Source organism: Pyrgilauda ruficollis, unplaced genomic scaffold (assembly GCF_017590135.1).
Source record: "Pyrgilauda ruficollis isolate IOZ18807 unplaced genomic scaffold, ASM1759013v1 scaffold41, whole genome shotgun sequence".
In the NCBI taxonomy this organism is placed as follows: domain Eukaryota; kingdom Metazoa; phylum Chordata; class Aves; order Passeriformes; family Passeridae; genus Pyrgilauda; species Pyrgilauda ruficollis.
Window position 1 is genome coordinate 8,736,970 of NW_024525601.1, and position 18,216 is coordinate 8,755,185.

At 41.7% G+C, this 18,216-nt stretch overlaps 1 protein-coding gene across 7 annotated transcripts in view; it reads right to left on the reverse strand.

The window, feature by feature from the left end:
- ZNF521 (zinc finger protein 521) overlaps positions 1 to 18,216 on the reverse strand; it is a 229,748-nt gene that overhangs the window by 129,761 nt on the left and 81,771 nt on the right. For all 7 annotated transcript variants that reach the window (XM_041477700.1, XM_041477696.1, XM_041477695.1 and 4 more), the window contains one exon: positions 4,107 to 7,459. In XM_041477700.1, coding sequence (XP_041333634.1) covers positions 4,107 to 7,459 — 3,353 coding nt within the window. The remainder of the gene's footprint in view (positions 1 to 4,106; positions 7,460 to 18,216) is intronic.

Sequence of the window (18,216 nt, forward strand, 5' to 3'; positions counted from 1 at the left end):
CCAACAGCTCTCCACAGCATCTGAATTTTTTGACCCCCATCTCTGCAAGCTCGTTGTCAGACTGCACTTTCATGGCTCCTTCCAGAACAGTGCTGTGATGTGCCCAGTGTCCCCTGCTGTGACATGCCCATCCTGGCATACAGCTCTGCACAACCACAACAGGACAGAAGAGCAGCACCAGATTCTGCTCTCCAACTGCTGTGACAGTTCCAAGCTCTCTCTTTTGTCCAGCATTTTGGATACTCTCTGAAATATTGAGTTTCTGCAAATCTTTTGCCACACCTAAGTAAGCATCTTCACTCCTGAAGTAATTTGGTCGTGTACTCACGCTGCTCCTTCTCTCCTCAAGACCAGAAAACCCAGAGCATTATTGTATTATTAATGAAGGACTGTCTTCATTGCCACAGGTAATACAGTTTTCACACGAGCTTCACATTCGTGGAACAAAGTGATACAGAAGCAATTACGCTTCTACTCTGAAAGTTACCAACAGGACCCCAAACCGAGCACAGTTGCACATGTGGATGCTCTACCATAATTCAGGTTTAGCCATTAAACTGTGAGTGTATGCTGGAGTCCATTCCCTCCTCCCCTACCAGCTAAGAAACAGACAATATAATTCATTGTTCTGTTATGCTGGTGTGATGCAGCAAGTACAGAAGTCTTGCAGCTTAAGAAGTGAGGGCACACTTTCTGCTGAGTCAAGAGTTCTCTCATTAGTTGCCTGACAGCGTAATAAGGAAGAACAAGAGAGTCAAGGCCACACAGATTTTCTTGAACAGATTTTCATCTTCCAAGTGCTTTACAAAACATGTATTGTAAGTAAGCATGGAAACACGATTTTCAGGAAATATCTATCTTATATTCTGAGTAAGGAAAATGAAGCAGAGATGTTCAAGCAGTTTTGGCCAAGTCAGCAAAGCAAATGAGTGACAGAAAAAGGTCTAGTTCCCAATTCACCAGCATACCAGACCTTTATCTCTGCTTTTAGACAGTAATTATCACTAAGGTTATCACCCTAGTATAAAAGTGTACTTGCAGTGTGAGTCAAGATCTTTACAAGAAATCTAAAACCAGCTGAATCCAGCACCTCATTAAAGCTCAAAGATTAACTTGAAGATCCATACATTTTAGAGCTCTTTCAAAAGCTGCTGTTTGTCTGTTTAAGTCTGTGTGATAACTTAGGGGTACTAGATTCAGCAGTGTGATGGACTTAATGAGTTCTGACCTGCTCCTCAGCTCGTTGCAACCAATGATGACTACTAGCCATAATTTTCCATCCCAACCAGAAGGTAACTTTCAGCAGAGATGATTCAGGTCAACATTTTTCACTCAGCAAGTTGGGTGAGCTCAGCAGGTGACAGCTCAGCTGAAGACATTATACTGTGGTAAGGTAATTGCACCCTATCACATCACTGAGAGCAGACTAAAAAGGGAAATTTTCTACTTCAATCATGAGAATACTCAGCAAAGAAGCTAGAAGTGACACTTCCAGTGTGATCTTTTATCCTAAAAAGGTGTTTTCAAATATTCTTATAATTGAAATCTCTTACTGAGTAAAAAGGGGTATTCAGCAATATTAACGGTCTGACAACTCATCTCATATATGCAAGATACCTATTTTTCTTGCCTTAGGAGTGAAATACTCTCTATATATAGGTTGAAATCTCAAATCACATGACTCAATAATGCAAAAGAAACTTTCACACCTTGATATAATTAATACTGTTTTGTGAAAATTTCCCCAAAATTGCATGTTTAAGTAGTTGCCTTCAACATCCCCTTCAGTTCAAGAAACAACCTTCCAGTGGAGTATGACAGCCAGTGACTAATAATAAATTTTAAAAATCCATTTTTTAAAAATTGTTTGCGTTATATGCTTATGTTTTTACTTCCCTCAGTCTGGACATTCAATCTATAGCTTTAAACATCTGCACATTACCACTTTCAATTTTGATTCTCATTGCTGCATAGCTTGCATCACTAGAATTTGAATCTGCTAGAAAAATTAATTATCTTTCAGGATTTTACAAATGTGCATTTATGGTTTCCAGAACTACTAATGCTCTATCAGGAATTTGATAGCTTTGTCTTCCCATGAGAAAAGAATCTGAAAGTCTACATTACTATGTGGACTCCAGAATCACAGACACTGAAAATTCAATTTACGTCCTCAGAATGGATGTGGGGGGTAAATAGTGACTTGAAGGAGACAAATGCTGTTCACAAATGTGTAGTTTAAAAAGCTTTTTCATCTTAGATACACTTTTATATAAAAATCAAATGGATTAAGAAGAGGAACATGATCCCAATTAGAAGTATAACTAAGAACTCTGATTATACCTGATCCAAGCACAGGAAGATTCACTAATGACACTGAAGGTAACTGATCTTACATCACCACAAAGAACTCCCAAATCTCTTTTTGTCTAGTTTACAAGCAAGAGAAAGAAAAATTGGTAACATCTTAGCATGGTAACTGACTTAACACATGATGCTGACTGTGCTTGACGTAGCAGGAACTGGCATCCAACATGACTGGGAAGAGGGATTTCATGTAGTCACTTGATGCAAGATGACAGAAACAAAAACCAGAATGACTGAACCTATCAAAAACATGCAGCTGGTAATCCTGTGGTTCTGACTCATCATTGGGATCATCAGTGGCCTGAAACACAGCTAATGAGAGCCACTCCTCTTCCCTCTTCTTTAAAAGGTGGTTTTCCTTAGACCTCAGGTTCTCAGTCTAACAGCCTTCCATAAGTTCCACACCACATCCCATTCCTCAGGTGTCCCCTACCACCACCCAATGAGCAAACCAGAGATGAAGTTATGAAAGCACAGGGCCTTTCACTGGGAGATGCAGCCTGCCTGGTACATCCTGAACTCTAGGCTCCAATTCTCCATGGCAGTCCAGGCTCTGTGCTACCTCAGTGTCCTCCCAGCCTATCTTCATCTACATTCTCAGAAGCTCCATAAATACTTACCTCATGGTCCACATATGCTGGTGTATCCTCACTTTTCCCTCTCTGCCTCCCTCCTGCCCTCCAGTTTGCCCAACACTGTTGGACGACATGCTGAGAGATGTCTTTCCCAATAGATGGGCTCACAAACAGGGAGTGAGGAAGGTGATGGAAGAGCAGCAGCTCCCTAGCCACAGGGTATCCATACACATTCACAGCAATGGGCCGCACCATGTTTGTATCATTATAGGCTAAAAGCTTTCTTGAAACAAAAGTCATTATTTCTGAAAATTTACTTGTGCTGTGTTTTTAGACTTCCTGAATTATAAGATGCAAGATACCATGCTTAAAATATTACCTCTAAGTCATTCTAATGGTAAAATTTCTGAAGACAAAACTCATTCCCTTTCCTTAGTACACGACCCCCTTTCCTCCTCACACACAGGTGTCATTACTTGGTCACTGGTGACTGAGGAAGCAGATTACATCTTTCAAGAGTTTGATATGTACTTTCTATGTCTCATGACGGAATTTCAATCATCAGGCACTAGGTGTTTCATTGACATCAAAATGCTCTTCATCAGGGACGGAAAGAAAAAAGCAAAGCAATTGCATCCAAAGGACTGATTTCCCAATTTACCTTAGGCTACCATTGCACTTCTATTTAATCAAAATATGCTAGAAGAGGGGGAAAGTCTACAACACAATTAACAAAAATACTCTCAATTTGTTGCTCACAAATATTTTCTAAAAAATCAACCCCTTCTGCCAGCATTTTGGCTCACTGTGTCTACTCCTATGTCATTAATGCTCTCTGCCGTAAGCACACTCCTAGCTGGGGATTCCAATGCGTATGGGAGCTAGGATAAGATTCCAGATCTCAGTTGTGCTGGCATGAAGATAGGTCTCCTCAGTGATACAGAAGACAATATCCTAGGGAGACTGGAATAAGTCCTATTCCACAAAATTCAATCCAAGATGTAAGGCATATCAAGAAGCAGGTAATTACTAGCTAATGGCTGTGGATGGAAATGTAACATGGATCAGCCTAAGCATTTCATGACAAGTGACAAGACAGCTTGAAAAAAGGGAGATTTTTTCCAAAAGGATGGAAGGTGTCAAGAGCAAAGAAAAAAGGGTTACCTCTTCAGTTTGGGAGGGGCTGATTCTAGGCATTGGAGATACTTGTGGTGTTTTCAGCTGTGTACTGTTGCTGTCTGGAACAAGCTCTCTGTGGATTGACTGAATATGATTTTGGAGTTCAGTTTCTGATTCAAACTTTACATTGCAACTAGAACAGCGAGTCTTCAGTCCCCCTGCCTTGCTTTTGTTCTCAATGGAACTCAAGTTCTCATTTTGGCCCATGCCTTGTCTGTTACTGCTTGAAGGGATGTTGACACTTGGACTACCACTTTTACTGAGATTAACACAGCTAGCACACAGACCATATGGCAGACCGTTGATGTCAAGTTTCACTAAATCCTGTTTCGAACGGAATTCCTTCAGGCAAGATGCACACTTGTACAGTTTCTGGAGATGCTGTGCACGTCCCGTGGACTGCACAGCAGAACCATTTCCAGTTTTCTGCATATGGAACGTGCCATGGATTTTCAGTTCCAGCGTGGAGGTCACTGTCTGCATGCACACCACACAGCGGAACCCCGTCAAGGAGTTCCTCAGGTCAGGGTGCATTTGGCAATGCTCTAAAAATTCCTCCTCACTCTGGAGGGGCATCTTGCAAATCCTGCAGTTTCCAGTGTCCAGGCTCTTACTATGTGTGACCTTATGTTCAGTAAGAGTCAGAAGAGACGGAAACCGCTCGCCACAGATTGGGCACATATAGTGTTTCACTGGTCCCAAGTGTGTCTGCATGTGCTCTCGAAGCCCATTTTCAGAGAAGAATGTTCGAGAACACACATTACACTTGTAATTCCCTTTAATGAGCTCAGCCTTTTTCTTCACTATGGCGCTTTCTCCAGGTCGAATGTTGTGGTCTCGCAGCTGGTGATTCTGCAGGAGAGTCTCCATGGTGTAAGCTGCACCACAAATGTCACAGCCATACATAGGCTCAGATGTGTCCACATCTTCTTCACTGCCATCGTGGCTGTTATGGGACTCCTGGCTATTTGTCAACAAAGTCTGGAGTTCCACTTCCTCTTTCTGAACTTGCTCAGATGCCCCATTCGTTCCACAGTTTGGAGTTTTCGTTTCAAAAACACAATGTTTTTCCCTCAAGTGCTTTTCCAGCAAGATGATCGCATGGAAAGCTTTGCTGCAGAACTTGCAGTTGTACTTCTTGCTGTGCGTAGTGATGTGACACTGCAGCTCCACCTCCGTACCAAAGGATTCACCACAGAAGATACACTTGTGTACTTTGCCTTGGTTCTCCAGGTGGTTGTGTTTCACGTGAAGCTGTAGGTCAGTCTCGTTGCGGAAATCCCAGTTGCAAGATGTACATCTGTATACCTTCTTCTCATTGCTGTGCTTCACAGCCAAATGCAGCTGAATGGAGACTTTGGAGTCAAAAACCTCTTGGCACAAGGTGCAGCGGAAGAACACGAATGTATGCATGTCTAGTAGGTGTTTCTGCAAGTCATCCACAGAAGTAAACTGCTTGTCACAGCTTTCACAGATGTAGTAGGTTGAGGTGATCATGAAATGAATGGTAACATGCTTCAGCAGTGACTCCTGATTTGGAAATTCCTTGTTGCACTGAGGGCAGGTCAGTTTTGGCAGGACAGTGTCAAGATGTGTTTTCAAATGAGTCTGAAAACCATCCAAGGAAGTATACTTAGCACCACACTGATTACAAATATATTCCCCAGCAGGACGAGGAGGAGCACCTCCAACTGCCTGCATCATCTTTAAAGAGGTCTGCTCAATGGCTACAGGAGATAATGGACTCATGGCTCTGGACTTTTTCCCATTGTGGATGTAATTCAGCGCCAAAGGAATGTTCTTATGGTTCTCCTTGATATGCTTGTTCAGTTTAAGAACACTATTAAATATTGGAGAATTGGTACAGTAAGAACAAGAATACACTTCCACCACGGGATCTTTTGGGGTTCCGAGCACAGGAGAACCAAAACGGGAACTGCTAAGATCACAATGGACTTGTCTAATATGCTCTTCCAGGGAAGAATCTGTAAGAAATCCCATGTAGCAATGGGGACAAAAGAATGCATTACTGTCCTTAGCAGCAGGGTTGGCAAATCCATGAGAACATCGGATGTGTTCCTGAAGGGTGTTGAGGTCATTGAACACTTCAGAGCAGAAGTTGCACTGGTAGACCATGGCAGGCATGGTAGAAACAATCAGAGCTGGATCTGGAGCTTCATGGACTTGCTTAAGATGTTCATTCAGATTGTAGAGAGATGGCAATACCTCCAAACAATACTGACAGATATGGGCTTGTTCGGGTTTATCTAAATGCATAGTTTTCAGGTGTATCTGTAAAACTGCAAGGCTGGAAAACAACTGTTTGTTGCAATAAATGCAGCTATAAGTAACTTTTGCCTGCTTACTTGAAGGACCAGTGATATCTGGCACTTGCTGAGCTGCCCGCTTCCTTCCACGACCTTTTGGTAGAGGAGGAGCTGTTTCCACCATTGTTGAGCTATCCACCGAGAGATTTGAATCTGGGGTAGTGCTAGAGACTGATGTGTACCCCACAGTTACCAAAGATGGGCTGTTGCTGTGGTTGCACGACTCTGGCTGCTGGTGACTGTCCATGTGGCTGTACAGCTCCTCCACAGTGTGAAAGTTCTCAGAGCAAATGCTGCATGAATTCTTCTTCTCACCATTATGAACCTGCTCCATGTGATTCACTAGGGACGTTTCCTCTACAAAGAGTTCATGACAGTAAACACACTGAAGAGCAGATCTGTCTTCATTAGGGGAACACTCAGGGTGACATTCTGCAATGTGCTTCTGAAGATCTTCAGGAAAATCAAAGCCTTCTTCGCACTGACTACATTTCTGAGTGTCTTTCATTTTCCAGTCCTCCATCCGGGAAGCGGACTGGGAGCCATCTTTGTTCCTTTCATGAACCTGCATGTGTCCATGCAGTGAACTAGATGACAGGAACCCACGTCTACAAATGGCACACTTATATGGCTTGTTGGACGTATGAGTCTTTAAGTGAATTTTAAGGTGATCGCTCCTTGAGAACGCCGCATCACACTCACTGCAGTGATACTTCTTGTCTCCCGTGTGAAGCTTTATGTGGCGGTCCCGGCTCCGTTTGTGTTTGAAGAGGCGGCTGCAATACGTGCATTTGAAAGGGAGCTTGTCACTGTGACTTTGCTCGTGGTGCTTTAAGTAGCTGAGGCGGCTGAACGACTTGTCACAGAACTGGCACGGATAGGGCAAACCTGGGCCTCCTTCCTCTTCTCCAAAATCACAGCCTTCTCCATGGCTCGGGGAAGTCTGATCCTTGCTAGAAGGCGATGATGCTGGCCATGAGCAAGAGGGGTCATCCTCAACATCCACTCCGTCTGAAATGAGAAAGAAACATGCCCACAAGCTTAATCACGAGAGTAAAAAGGAGCTAGAAAATGCATATGAGTAATGCAGGACTGCTATTCCTAAATAGCTAAAACACTAAACTCAGACTAGGACATTTCTTACTCGGATATCAACAGTTTCAAGATCACATTTATTTTTATCATACTGTAAAACATTAGAGGTTATTAAATAGTTCTGTGCCTATATTAACTTTTTATTGCTTTTTTATCATTCTTTCTCAGTTGCAGGATATGTATTATACATTGACAATTTTATTAAAATGCAGATTTTAATATATTTAATGTTTCTTTTGTATCCATTGTAAAATTATTTGCATATTATGCGAGCATCTGAAGAGTCAAAGGAAAGGAGAAAATATTACAGGAATGCTTTAAAATGAACACAGTCAACCCACATGCCCAATATTTGCTGAAAAGATTTGCCCTGCTTTGCCACAGGTTTGTGGTATTTTTTTTCCTTTGAAACTGATTCTGAACACAGGAATCTTTTAAAGGCTATTTCTGAGACAGACTTGGGTGTTATTCTAAAGAATAATAGGAAAAATTACAAGGGAGGAACAGGACAACAATATAAACAGTGATGTTTTCTCTAATAAAGTGCAATCAGATTCCTCCAATAATGATACAATTCAGTTACTAAAAGCTGGCAGCTGGGTCATTAAATGTTCAAAACAATCTAACAAACCAACAACCAGGATCAAGGAAAATGGGAAAGTGTCACAAGGGTCAGCCATGAACAGCATTTTTTTTTTTTAAGTTCAAGAGGTTGCCCACCATTTCTTCCTTTTTTGCAAAGGCCTCAGCCAGCTGAACTTCCTCAGTACAGCAGAACCTGTACTGTAAGGTGATCACAGACAAAGCAACTTGTAAAAAACTGGAGACAGGAAAAATGATAAACATTTATGGTAAAAGCTGAAAGATTTATGGGTTACCAGGAAAAGACAAAGCAGAAATGCTGGCCAGATAATAAACGGACTAGTTATCCATGGTATTACCTCATCTTTAAACAGGGAAAGTTGTAAATATTTTTTTCAAGAGATGCGCTGTACAGTTTTTGCACCTTTTGTTTTAAATGCAGATAACTGTACTTCAATGATCATACTGATATTAACCTAAAACTTATTTAAAAATATTAAAAGAATGTTTGAAAGATCACTCTATATCAAATAATTCTTCAATTCCTTTCCAGGGACAATGCTTGAGGTTTTTTTCTCCTTTCAAAAGTAAAACTGACTACAGTAACACTACAGAAAAAAGATACTATGAACCCCTTGAGAAACATCTTTCTAAAGGTATTTTTGCAAAGCAGAAAGTTTCCTAACATCTTCAGCCTTCTCTCAAGAAATTTACTACAATAACACCACAAAAGTTAGAACTGGCCTATATTGTATAAACAAATTCCAAGCCTGCTTACTTTAAGGTAAAGAGATTTTACTAGATTATCAACCTCTTGCTTATCCACAGGAAACAGATGAGGATTCATTCCTTTCCTGCATCTAGAAACTGATGACAACGCCATCTCACTATCAATGCCAGATGGCAACCATCTAACTCTGAGAAAACAACCAAACACCATTGCTGGATGCCTGCCCATTGACACAATGCTTTTCAGGATAACTTGGAAACTGCATGGGGTTTTATCCTCTTGTTTACATCTTGGAGAAGAGGGTTTCATAAATTAAACACACCTTTTGCACACACACACACACTATACATCTGTAATTACTTACACACAAATCTGCACTAGTGGTATGTATTTGAATAACAAAATCAACCCCTGGCCTGAGTGCCATGTTTTTTAACCAAAACCAATGCTGTTAGTTTATCAAAAAAGAAGGAAACATAAAAATCCTCACTTCCAACAAAAGTAGTGTCGTGCTAAAATGCTTCCCAATGTGCAAAGTTCCTCATTGTCATACATACTAAATAAAACCAGTCAGGTGAGTTTTTGAGATGGTACATTAATGACTGAAATATTCACAGGGGACTTTTAATGTAAATCTGTGTACTGCCCTTTCAAATTGCTGGATTTGACTCTAAAACTGGAAATTATCAAAACAGTAGAACAAGCATTTACAGAAAAATATGTTAAAAGTTTTCTCCAGTTCTAAATTTTATATTAAATGCATCTTTCCAGCTAGGTCTTTTAAATGGGAAAACCTTTTGTTCATTAAAAATCCAATATATTTCTGACATATACCCACTGATGGCAGATAAACAGGAATTTATGTCAAGCAACAGAGTGAAGAAAAATGGTCTGTGACTGCCTAGGCAACATATTTCGTAACCAAATTTTGTATTAAAATGTATATCCTATGGAGAAATGATATATTATTGTATAAATGTTTAGAGGAATATATAGTAAGTGTTATAAATAGTGTACCATCACTGACATAGCAGTAAATCACTTCCTTTTTGTGGCCACTGCCTGCCCGGTTTTACCTATTATACAACTATTCCCTCAGGCTCATGGATCCCAGCAGGCTGTCAGGCTGGCAGCAGGGTCAGGACCAAGCATGGAATGTGACCATGGCATAAGCAATGGCAGCCCCTTTCCCCCACCCAATTCTTCTTGTTTGCCTGGGATTCTCCTCGGCTTTTTTACAAGGGTAAGGAACGCCGAGGGGGAAGAATGTAACCATAGCACAGAGACAGCTCTTGCTTTCCAGCCGGCAAATGGAAATGTGTGCCACTTTGCCGTTGCGTTTTTTAATCAGAGCCCGTACTAATTCTACAGAGCAATTCCCTCTGTGCACAAGGGAGAAGAGCAAGCCACTTACAAGTCAGATTTCTGTCCTTTTAACTTGAGAAGTGAAAATCTTTCAATCTCTCAGAGCTACAGAAGAACCAGCAAGGCAGGGGGAATTCCGCAAGGCGGAGGACAACAGGATTTTCCTGAGTACAATCCTAACAATGTCGCCAACACGCTTTCCTGACTCCCCCCCACCCCCAGGCATGGCAGGGCAGGGGACAGCCTGTGTGCAAGGGCTACCGGTGACTGGCCACACGCTCTGGAAGGAGGGGCCCTGGGCTGTCCTCACACAAAGGGCTCCAAAGGCCAAGCCCATCAGCTTCAGTGACCCACAGAAAGGCTTTTGAAACTGTCCTTCTGCAACAAGGAAAATGTGTCACTGCAGCCACTTTTGCTGTGCAGGCTCCAACCTGAACACTGGGAACATTGTGTGCAATGGACTAATGTGCCAGTTGAGCTCTGGGTAGGTATGGATCTGGGGACAGCAACCAGGATAACTACTGGACTAAGGGTAATTACTGCTACACCAGGACTTGAGTGATGGCAATGCCTGTCCTGCCATCCTGCCATCTCCTCACCCTTCCCCACAGGGATGCTGCCCCATAAAATTAAGGTGCCACCACTCAGAGCATCTCCTTCAGAATGGCAGCAAAGTGTGACTTGCTGCTCTACACTGAGGCTACTCCACGTGCACAGACACAGGGTGAGCAGGCCTTGGCCCTCAAAACTGTGACAGAGGAGCTGAAGTTAAGGTCTCTGCAGAGAGCCAGATGCTTGGTATGCAGACTCCACTCCAGTTTTCCCAGCAGATCTCACTACAGAGCCAGCTCTGCGCTGGGGGTAAAGTTTGAACCTGCTGTCGGGGTAAAGGGCTTCAAACCCCTTTTCACCCATCACTCTCATAGAAAATGCAGTTTGCAGCACATAGCTGCCTGTATATAAATCTGCAGACACCTACACACTGAGCTATGTGTCAACATTACAAATCTGATCTTTAATGTTATAACAAGCTGTTTTAAAATACTCTGGACCAAATTCAGATGCACACATACAAGTTCCCAGGAGTGGTACACATCTATCTGAGGGCAGAATGGGGCTCCAGGTACTTGACAGAGTGTTTATGGAGTTTTAAAATATATTTTCTGCATCGACCTTTTTTTCCTTCAGCACTCACTAAGTGCTACTTACTGTAAATGCCTTTTTTGTGTTATGGCAAGTATTCTGACTTTCAGTGTGATGCACTTAACATGTCCATGTAAATTTTTAATTTTTGGAACCAGTCACTTCACACTCGCTGACTCTAAGAAAGCTTTAGCACTCACAACCAAAAAACTTCACTGAAATCAGCTACAAGGCCTAAAAGTCTATTTAAAGATGCAAATGTGTGTGAATAGTTAGTGCAGATGTTTTTCTACACCAACTGTACTTGCTGAGTTTCACCATTTCCATAAAGCACATTAAAACAAGTGTGTGAACACTCTGAGATGAAAGTACCAAGCACTCCTGAGACTTCCAGTGGAAAGTAGAGCTGCCTGACTTTTCTCCAAGCAGACAGGAATGCCCATGATTCAGCAGCCTGAGTAAATAAAAGAGGTCCTTATTTCCTAATTCTGCTGGCTGGCCACACTGCAGCAGTCTCTGTGCTGCTGCCAAAGGGGATGCAAAACTGGAACTACACCCAGCAGCTGAAGGACTGTCTTTGTTAGCCAGCCAGGCCTTCCTGACCATCTTCTGGCAACAAAACTATCGTATCCTGCAAGGAAGACCTCCATCTCAGGCTTGATAATTCTCTAGTCTGTCTAATAGGACAAAACAACAAATTTTGCCTGGTCTGTGTTGGAGGAGGACAGCTGGAAACTCAGTTAGTAGCAGAGTAACACCTGTTCAGTAGTATCGATGGGGAAAGTGCTCACCAACAGAAAAGTGAAGCAATACCAGAAGGAGTTATCCCACGAGAGGGGGGGAGGAAGGGGGAAGCACAAGAGCACAAAAGCACCTCTGTGGAGCTAGCAGCCAGCCACTCATGTGCCAACCCCAGCAGACGCGAGGTCTTAAAAGTGATCTTATCCCCAGTGCTGCTGACTGAATTAACAGGACTGCTTCAGAAAGATGTTACTTAGTCACCAGGAAGGTCTATGACATACACATGCTTTTGCTGGAGTAGACTTCGGGGCACTTGCTTTATCATGGCTTATTTTTCTGTATGATTTAAACATGTTTTTGCTGCCACTAGACAAATGGCCACATTCCTAAAGCAAATGTCAGCTAACCTTTATGTGCCATAATACATAGGGGCCCTCTGATAGAACAGAGTTTACACATATGAACAAATTAATATTTTCAATATCGTGTAAGCAGCAGTTTTCCATTTTCCCCCTTTTGCTGCTCAAGTAACAGGCACAGACAAGCTGGAATGCTTTGCCTCAGGTTACAAATGTAATCTGTGTGAAGGAGGAAACAGAACCTGCATCTCCCCAGTCAGAGCCATTCCTGCAAGAATAATTCTTTCTCCCCTGAAACACAGAGCTGCCAAAATTGCTTAAACTGCTGGATTCGACCAAAGAGAAACCCCAGCAGTTGAGATGGACAGACACCCCCCAGCTCTGGGTCCTGCTGATATGCTCTCACTACTTTTCTCCCATAACACTAATGGCAGACTGGTGACACAACTATCCCCCAGGAATCCACCCAAAGTACTAAACAGCAAGGTTTCTTTAACAGGCAAAAAATAATGAGTTACATAGGATGATAATAGATACTAAAAATGAAAAATCAAGTACACCAGGCAGCAGCACATAAACCTGTGTACTCCATACTGCCACAGGCGCATGGATTGTGATTGTACATGTATGCATTTTTGCATTGCGTTGTTATGTAGCTATTATTTGTTGTCCTACCACCAGTCAAAGACCTGTTCATATGCCAGTGCATATGAACATATGTGCTTATGAATGCACATATGAACATATGTGCATATAAATATATTTGCTTATACACATGTATTGAAAAGGATGGAAAACTCATACAAATGTACAGCATTGCTAATTTACCAGACAGCATGCCACAAGGTAGAATATGATTTGTAAGAAAGGAAGGACGAAATAGCAGGCAGGTAGGTCAGTTAACTGGATGTATGATAAGGCTCCACAGTTTTAAATCCTTGCATTTTTGTGCAGGTAATTGAGTGGAGTGGTTATTATATATCATATAGTTTAGTTGTAATGGCCATTTCAGGTTTTAGTGCTGGCCACATTTTATATTATTACCACCACTAATTGTCTGCAGGGCTACCCTGAAAATGAGATAAGGAATCTTAGGGGAATATGCAGGTGTGAATAAATAGCAAATGAAGAGGTTAGATATTGCTGAAATAAAACAATATTGTGGTGTGTGCTGAATAGATCTAAATAACTAGAAGATCAAAGGACAGTGTTTAAGGATTAACATGGCTTCAAGTGGTGGCCTAACATGTAAGTCACTGAAAGAAGCTATAGTTTTGAAGTTTTTAATAGAAGTAGAAGGTAGGACTAGTCATTAATTAATTATAAATAAAATATACATTATTACATAACATTCACTGTTTACTTTCAATAGAAATGTACACAGTTTTGGAAAAGCTGAAACTTTAATATAATCATCACTTTTTTTCACATCAGTGACCCCACATTAAACTCACTCATTTGTCTCATAACTTATTAAATGGCTTGAAAACTAATACTCTGTAATGGGCATTCAAAAGAGAAATGTGAACTTTAAAAATTATTTATAATTTACAGATGTTTTTTAAAATCTATCAATATTTCAAAACTGCTTTGGGAGCACCAATTAAATGCGTTAACAGTTAGATTACTGGGGGAGAAATATACAGGGGATCCTGACCAAAAGAACTAAGACAGCTGGTAGGGAGGTTTCCCCATTTTAAATTTCATAACTAGAGGAAAGGCAGCTCCTGGAAACAACAAATAAGTCACTCTAATACCTCACAGGAAAAACCTGCTTGCTTTTATAAAATGCCTTTAATGCCTACATAAGTAGTTAACATTCCTGTATTGCTCTCCTAAGGTAACCTAAGGCTCCAGCTCCATTATGTCTTCTTCAGAAGACATATTACCATTACATATGTAAAGAGGAGCATAAATGTTTTCCTTGATTGTTGCTTAAAGTTCATTTGAACAGACGGAGCCCAATGAATTCCATCTTCTGCAGCCAAATTAAAGAAAATGTAAGCAGTTCATATTCTGCTCCACCTTTCAAATCATACACAAAACTCAATTTGCAACTAGAAGAAAACAGAGCTAGCCTTCTGCTTGTTTGAGGAAGCTGGCATTTTTTGCCTCTATAAGCAAAGAGAAAGCATAAGTAATTTTCCACACTCCTGTACATATAACTAATGACAGTCACCATCCTCACAGCTTATTATACTGCTTTACATAATTGGGAATCGCATGTCACACAATTAATTTACAGGGGTTGTTTAGTTGTGACTGTACAAGCACTAAGCGATTCAAATTAGCTCATTTGTCCACTGCTTAAATGTGACAAACACATTTACACTGTATTTCTTCCCCTGTTAAGTTGGTGTTTCTTTTAGTCTTTGTTTTTGTTTGTTTGTACAGTATGAGTCAGAGACCACCAGGCTTGTTCCATCTGAAGCTAGGGTCAGGAAAAAAAACACCCTGAGAATAATTGCATTTAAAATCAAGATAATGGCAGAGCAAAAGCACATTCAGATATTCCAGCAAACTTGCACATAATAATGATCTCTAAGAACCTGTATATTAACAACCTCATGTACTAAAAGTAGTGATTCAGTCAATCAGGTTTTTGCTAGAGAATAATTATTATAATTTGTTGTGCCAATAACAGTAGTTGTACTGCTTATTTAGAACAGCAAATGACTAGGGGATAACAGTTCAGGGTTCTTCACTGGACCCCAGTATTTCCCTCTGCCTTCTGTTTTCACTGGGTTGTGCTCTCCCCCAGAAGACAACATGAATAGGAGCAAAAGCCCTCTCCCTTCAATCTTCCCCCACACTGCAGCTCCTTTTGAAAGCCTTAGAGACAGCAGTCCCTGTAATGCAGTCCCAGTCAAACTTTCAAGATATATAGGTATTACAACGAGCTGACGGTTTCTTTCTTTCCCAGGTCATAAGGAGTGTGCCTTAAGTCAGAGAAATGTCATTATTTCTCTTTCCTTCCCAAAATCAAATGGTCCAGAAGATCAGGCCCTAAGAGCTGAAGGAGACCCCGCTTCACAGCTGCCCTCTAAGTCCCCATTCCCACACAGCTGCAGGACCCTGCAGGGAGAAGGGCAGGCTGCCAAGAAGTCCCTAACTGGAGGCTCAGATAAAAGATGGAGCCTCTGGGCGGGATTTGCAAGCAGAATCCCCTGAGATGACAAGCATCCCCTTGGGTCCCGATTTGAGTATCTCCCTTCTTTCAGTTCATCTAGAGTTTAATCACGAAGGTCCCCCATTTTTTATCACGTATGCCTGTCCGACCCACTTGTGCCTGCATTTCAACCACCCCAATTCTTTGCCTCATTGCCTTTAGATCAGAACAGCAACAGCAAGACAGTTAGGAGGGAGCTGAACTAGGACAGAGAAAAGAAAGAAGGCAATGTGTGGAGGAGCAAAAGAAAGAAATACAGGGTAGAGAGAAAGAAGGGAGTCAATAATTGCATCTGAAAGAAACCCAGGCAAAGATATCTAAAAATCTTTTCAAGGAAATGGAAAGTAAAAGGAAATTAAGATCAAGCGAAAGCAGTGTAGGCAGTTAACGCTTTCAAAAACACATCAGTGTTATTTTACGGTGTGCTAGAATTAAATACAGTAAATAAACACAGAACTGCTTATTTCTTAGAATGACAGAAATGTGGTGGAGGTCTTATTTACACAGGTGAAAACTCCTGGACCTAGATCTGCAAAGGGACCTAGGTGTCTCCAGGAGCCCAAGAAGCAAAGAAGGCAGGATTCATGGGGCCCTGGGGGGGAATCAGGAAAAGGTCTGCAGCCTCGCAGCTTGGGCACTCAGCTGGGAAAGGGGAGTACTGGCCTCTTTATACATTAAAGAGGCACTGGATAAAAACAAAAATAAACTTAAGCACGAGTTCCAGACTGCAAGAACCTCTGGAATAAATGAGCATACTTCTCCAAAAGGTAACAAGTTCCTTCTCAAATGTGGTCCTTCCAGTTCGATGAATAGGATACTCTTTCCTTCAGCCCAGCTTCCAGGAGAAGGGACCTCGGGACAACTTAAGACCCTCAGCTCAGAGGTAGGAAATGTGGCTTTGAATCCCCTCAGGATACTCAGAGAACTGAATCAAGGCCTCGTGCCATGTAATACTTTACCTACTTGGCACTCAGGTAGGGAAGACGGGAACACAGCATTTTCTGCTGAAAGTGCCCAACACTTTGACTGGGCTTAGTACGACACTCTCCATGCAGCAGGCTGATCAAAGGCAGCAGGTACCCAAATGCTCACACTAGGATGGTTTGCACAAACTACCAAACCACAGCAACCTGAGAAATTTTCATGAAAAAAAGAGGTGCCTACCAAAGTGGGGTAAACCCAGGGAGGTAAGTTCTGGATAACCAATCCCATTTAGCTTCTTATAGTCCATCTATATGTCATTTCAGGCTCTCTTCTTTTAGATCTGACTCTTAGTGCAGATGTGCTGCACAGCTGTTGAAAAAGATGTCCTGGGGCAAAGGTAACCTTGTGGTTTTTTTTTTAACAGGATGGCAGACAAATGCTTGCACCAACTCTAGTGCAGCATAGTCACACTGGGGGCAATGTGTTTTGGGAACCTTTTCAGTGCAGTCAAAATGCTGTGTAAGACATTTTCCCCAGGTTTGCTTGAATGGGAACACATGTGGATATCTATGTCAGGGGACAGGCACAGGTTGGCAGGTGCGCATCGCTTCCATTAATATCCAGGTGGTCTAGCCTGTAAGGGAAACCTAATGAATTTCCCAGTCCACAGTGCTCAGAAGACCAAATTGTGTTGTGACGATGTCTCATATAAACTGTCACACCTACCGTCTGCTTATCTTGCAGAATATCAGTCTCTCTATGTGGACTATGTTGCATGGTAAAAGTTGAATTTAAAGTATGTATATGCTTCACTCAGTCCTTTCATGTTAATACAGGCTTATTTGAGTGATTAAATTATAAAAATGAGAAGGTGTAATTCTTTGTAAATGGCAGAATTTTTCTTCTCTTCTGTATAATTTCCATTCACCAAAGCCTGCTGAAATGCTCAATAAAGTGTCTGAAATAGAGGCCTCTCCAAAAATAAAGAGATCTCCACTTCGTTAAAGCCCATATCTTTGTAGCTTCTGCAGTGTAGAATGGAAGCCTGGTGTGAAATACAGTAAATTAAGCTTTTTGCTGTCAGGGCTGGAAATAAGGGCAGAGCAGAATAGCGGCTGGATTTGAAATTATTCTTTTTTTTTTTTTTTTTATTGGCTTCATTTACATCCTGTCTAAGGTCTTCTGAGCAGCTCAAGGTGTCTTATCTCTGGCTACCAGGGGGTATTTTGCAGCTAAAGCAGTTAACGTACTTTCTCTCTCTCTCTTTTTTTTTAAGGCCATCTTATCAGACAGATCTCTTCAGGCTGAGGAGAACCTATACTTATCAGTCTGTACACTCTATTGACAGCTCAGTGCTTCGAGGCACAAATGAAAGCTTTGGGTAGAGAAAGATCAGTTAACCTGTTCCACTCTCAGTTTAGACTAATCTTTGGTTTGTCTAACTCCAGGAAACACTGTACATCTTTTCTGTGTTTACTTGGACAACAGAGGCACACAATCGCGTCAGCTCGCTACAGCGGGAGCACAGGTACAGCCACGGCACTAATCCCCAGGGCAGTCTGCCTGTTGGCTTGTAAATGTGAGCAGCGCTCTGCTGACCTCCAGCAACTCCTTCTCCAGGTGACCTCGGGGGCAGCAGGCTGTTATGGGAGCATCTGAG